At 46.6% G+C, this 3,967-nt stretch overlaps 1 protein-coding gene across 1 annotated transcript; it reads right to left on the bottom strand.

Moving 5' to 3' along the window:
* Window positions 1-1,773: 1,773 nt before the first annotated feature.
* On the bottom strand, window positions 1,774-3,424 carry Ndn (necdin, MAGE family member). The gene has a single exon (XM_034487649.2). The coding sequence runs from the start codon at window positions 3,300-3,302 to the stop codon at window positions 2,322-2,324; it is 981 nt and encodes a 326-aa protein (XP_034343540.1). The 5' UTR covers window positions 3,303-3,424; the 3' UTR covers window positions 1,774-2,321.
* Between the last annotated feature and the right edge of the window lie 543 nt (window positions 3,425-3,967).

Genomic DNA, 3,967 nt, shown 5'->3' with positions numbered 1-3,967 from the left:
CAATAGACTCTGAAACTGTGAGTCTGCTAAATGTTTCCTGATTGGTCTATCTCAGCATCTATTCCAAAATATTTGAAATACTCTATCTTTTAATTTTTAGGCCAATATGAAAATATAAGAAAGTCATTGAGTAATTCCTCCCTATGTCCGCGGGCCGTGGTGTCTACTGAACCAGGCACCCTGAATTAAACACTCCATATCTGCAAAGCTTCCTCCTCTATGGCAAGCTGTCTCCAAGACAACGCAGTTGGAGAGCAGCCCTGCTCTTGTGCCTGTCTGTAATCAGCGCCTTGTTTCTCACTATCCTATTCCTCAGCAAATGTTTGGAGGGGGTGCCAGTGTCAGTAATCTTGAATCTGTTTTACACGGGCCTGCAGAACTGCAATCTGCAAAGCAGAATTTGCCAAAAGGATCCATGCAAAACAGATTCAATATTCTTACAGCAGAAAAACCCTAAACGTTTTAAATAGGTGTGACAGCTCACATCAGCTCTTCATGAAGAATTCTGCTGAAAGCCAGATCACCCACATTAGGGTTATCGTCAGTATCTTCCCACTTTCCATTCTCACTCCAGTTAAAGACGATGGGCACAATAAATACGATGAGTTCCATTTTATAAGCATTTTCATCCCCTGAATCACCAGCTAGGTAATGCCATTAAATGTCGGCAGTTCTGCATGTCAACACACTGATTGTAGCTCTTTCACGTTAATATGACTCCCAGTTTACTCTTGAGTATGGTGTGCCAGGTATGTTCCCCTTATTCACCTTCCCCAGGAAAAAAATTAACTTTTACTAAGTGACTTCCCCCACAGAATCTAAAGGATTTCTAATCTCCTTAAAGCCTCTTCTCTCTTTCTCCCCAGACCAAAAGCTTCCTAATGAGATATTTTTGCCCCAGTTGTTAATGTTTACAGTGATTCTCATCCCGTTTCAACCTCTTTACCCACTGTCCACTGCAACATACGGACTGCCGAGTCGAAAATGTGACTGTGCTGCTGGGGGCAACTTCCTAATCCCAGCCCTTCCTCTATTTCATTAGTGTCTTGGCTCTTACTGGTACCACTGTCAGAATAGTTTTGCTCATCTTCATCCCCCTGGAAAGATGAAATTTCAGTTCTTGTTTTTACCCCTCAGCAAGATAATGACTTGATTAGGTCATCAATTCTTTCTGAAATGAGTTTCCTAAATTGTACATCCAGAAGCTAATTTTCTGTGAAACTCTTGGAATTAATTAGAAAAATCAAACCCTTAACGCATGCAGCAGAGAGGCACGAGTGCCTGTGTGAGTGGCGACCTCGGGGAGCTAGGTGTCGACTCCAGTATAAGGGCTTTTAGGATAGTTCATTACTGACATTCCTTTTATTTTTTATTGCTCTGTGCTGATACAGTAATTTCTTACTTTGTATGGCTTTTGGGAGGATAAAATAAAAAGAAAATGCACTATAAGGGCTTATTCTGTTAAAGTGCCCACCAAAGACTATTAAAAAAAAAAAAAAAAAAACAGAAAAAGGGCAGTCCCTCCCTAATACCTGTTAATACTCCCATGTTATGTGATAATAACCTTTTTGTTGTTGTTGTTTTTACACCTTTTATGTGACCAGTTGCTTCAAGCACCACGAGTTTCTTCCGAGTGGTTATGTGTCATGTTTCCCACTCTTGTTAGAAGTACGCTGTGTTTGCTTATGCTGCAAACAGGGAGACTCTTTCTCATTCCCGCGCATTCCCATTCCCCTAAATGCCTCCCCCCTAAAGAAATTATTTCACAATATCTTTAATGCTCATTTTAAACTTTATTTATGGTGGGGGTTGTACACATGTTTTGCAAAGTGTGCTAAGTGCCTACACTGAAAACAGTCCAGTTCAAATCAGTCCATTCCACATGGATGCTTCCTGTGCCAGTTGAAGTCATATGGAGAAGGGCCTTGACCTTTCTCTTGGTCAGGTCTGCATTGCTGTTAAGTCCTGCTAACTCTCCAGGGCCTTCTTTGTCGATACTGATCATCAGTCCCATACAAAGAACAAGATACAGAACACCTCGATGTATTTCACAAGTTTAGCACAGCACATCTCTTGTACAAAAAGCCACAAAAGCACAAAAGCGAAAGTACCAACTTGCTTACTTATAAACACACATGCATCAATCTTAAACACTACACAACTGAATACATTGCATTACAAGGTACAAAAGCACTGTATGGGAAACTTAAAAATTATACATGAAATACTGCACTGTGGATTTGGAATACCCTAATGACTCAACCCCACCCTTAGACAGCCCTAGTATGGGTCAGAAACTATCAATGTGCCCCTGGACCTTTCTAGTACTCAGAGACACTGCTGCGGGGGGCCTGGGCAGCAAGATTAGCCTCCCGCAGAGCTCTGGCCTGCTCCAGAGCCTCTCGGTAGCGGGAAGGCCAAGCCTGGGGATCCTTCTTGAAGACTCTGGCCAGGAACTCCATGATCTGCATCTTGGTGATTTCACGGTTAGCTCTGGACCCCCAGAAGAACTCGTACTCGGGAGGCTCGACGTGGGGCACACGCTGGTACTTCAGGTAATTCTGCTGGACGAACTCCTCGGTGATAATCTTCCTCACGTCTCCAAAGGTGGAGTGCTTCTTCCAGGGCCTCAGCCCCAGGATGCGCAGCACATTCCAGACCGCACCCTCTCTGGCCCCGCGGCCTTTCACGTAGATGAGGCTCAGGATCATGAGCAGGAGGCCTGTCATGGGCATACGGTTGTTCAGCGCCACCCTGTCTAGCTCTTCTGGGCTGAGTGCTTTGACCAGGGCAAACTCCATGGTGTGGAGATTGGTCAGCCTCAGGTGCAGCCCGAACACTCTGGCGAGGATGACGCTGGTGCGCCTGAGGATGCTTCTGCACCATTTCTTGTAGCTGCCCATGACCTCTTTCACCATGTCTGGAAACCAGAGGACCATCCTCTTCTGGTCCTTCACCAACACGTACCACATGAGCTCGTGCGCCTTCTGCACCACCTGGGCGGGGGCTGGCGGTACTGGGATCGGCCGGGGTGGGCTCTGCGGCTGGTGGCCGCGGGCCTCCTCTATCGCCTGCTGCAGGATCTTAGGGTCAACATCTTCAATACGTTCTTCGGGCGGTGGCGAGGCCTGTGAGACTGCCATAGGGCCTTCGGGAGCGCACGGTGGCCCAGCGAGGTTCGCGGCCAGAGAATCGGGAGGAGGGACCCCCACAGGAACAGCAGCGATGCCCTGCATCTCAGAGTTGGCGGCCTCGGCTGCAAAGTTAGGGTCGCTCAGGTCCTTACTTTGTTCCGACGACATGTCTGCGCCTTCAGATCAGAGCAGGACCGATGCGGCTTGCAGCTCTCGGAGCCGGTACTCCCTCAGCGGAGACTGCCAGAGGAAGTGCGCTTTACTGAGCACTGCGCCTTCCGCAGCAGCTTGCAGGGCGGGGCGGACGTGATATTGCGCATGCGTGTTGGAAAGCCAGCCGGGTGGTAGGGCTGGAAAGGAGCGAAGTAGCAAAGCCCAACCACTGAGGTCTAAGGGAGGGTACCACTAGACATAGGAAAAAAGTCTCCTGGTCTCCAGTATGGGACAGAGATGGATGATGTTGGGAAAAGAAAGAAGTTGAAGGAGAAAGATGTAGCTGAGATGGTGAAGTTAAATTCGGACACACTGAGTTTGGGCAAAATCAAATTAAGTGGAGAAAGGGGAAGACTAATTCTTTTTTTTCTTTTTCTTTTTAATTGGATATTTTATTTACATTTGAGATGCCATCCCCTTTCCCCCTTTCCCCTCCCTAGAAAACCCCTATCCCATGCCTTCTTTTCCTTTTTGCTTTTATATATATATTTTTTTAAAAAAATGTTAATCAAAGGCTTTATAAGTTTGGTAATGCTCAATCAGAAGTGTAACCCACTACCCAACCTAGATATAACAACTATCTTTGACTGGTGGAGACACGTGAACATCTGCCTCCATGG

The sequence above is a fragment of the Arvicanthis niloticus genome, chromosome 1 (genome assembly GCF_011762505.2).
Source record: "Arvicanthis niloticus isolate mArvNil1 chromosome 1, mArvNil1.pat.X, whole genome shotgun sequence".
Lineage (NCBI taxonomy): Eukaryota > Metazoa > Chordata > Mammalia > Rodentia > Muridae > Arvicanthis > Arvicanthis niloticus.
Note: the sequence above shows the minus strand (reverse complement) of the source record. Positions and strands in the feature narration are given on the sequence as shown.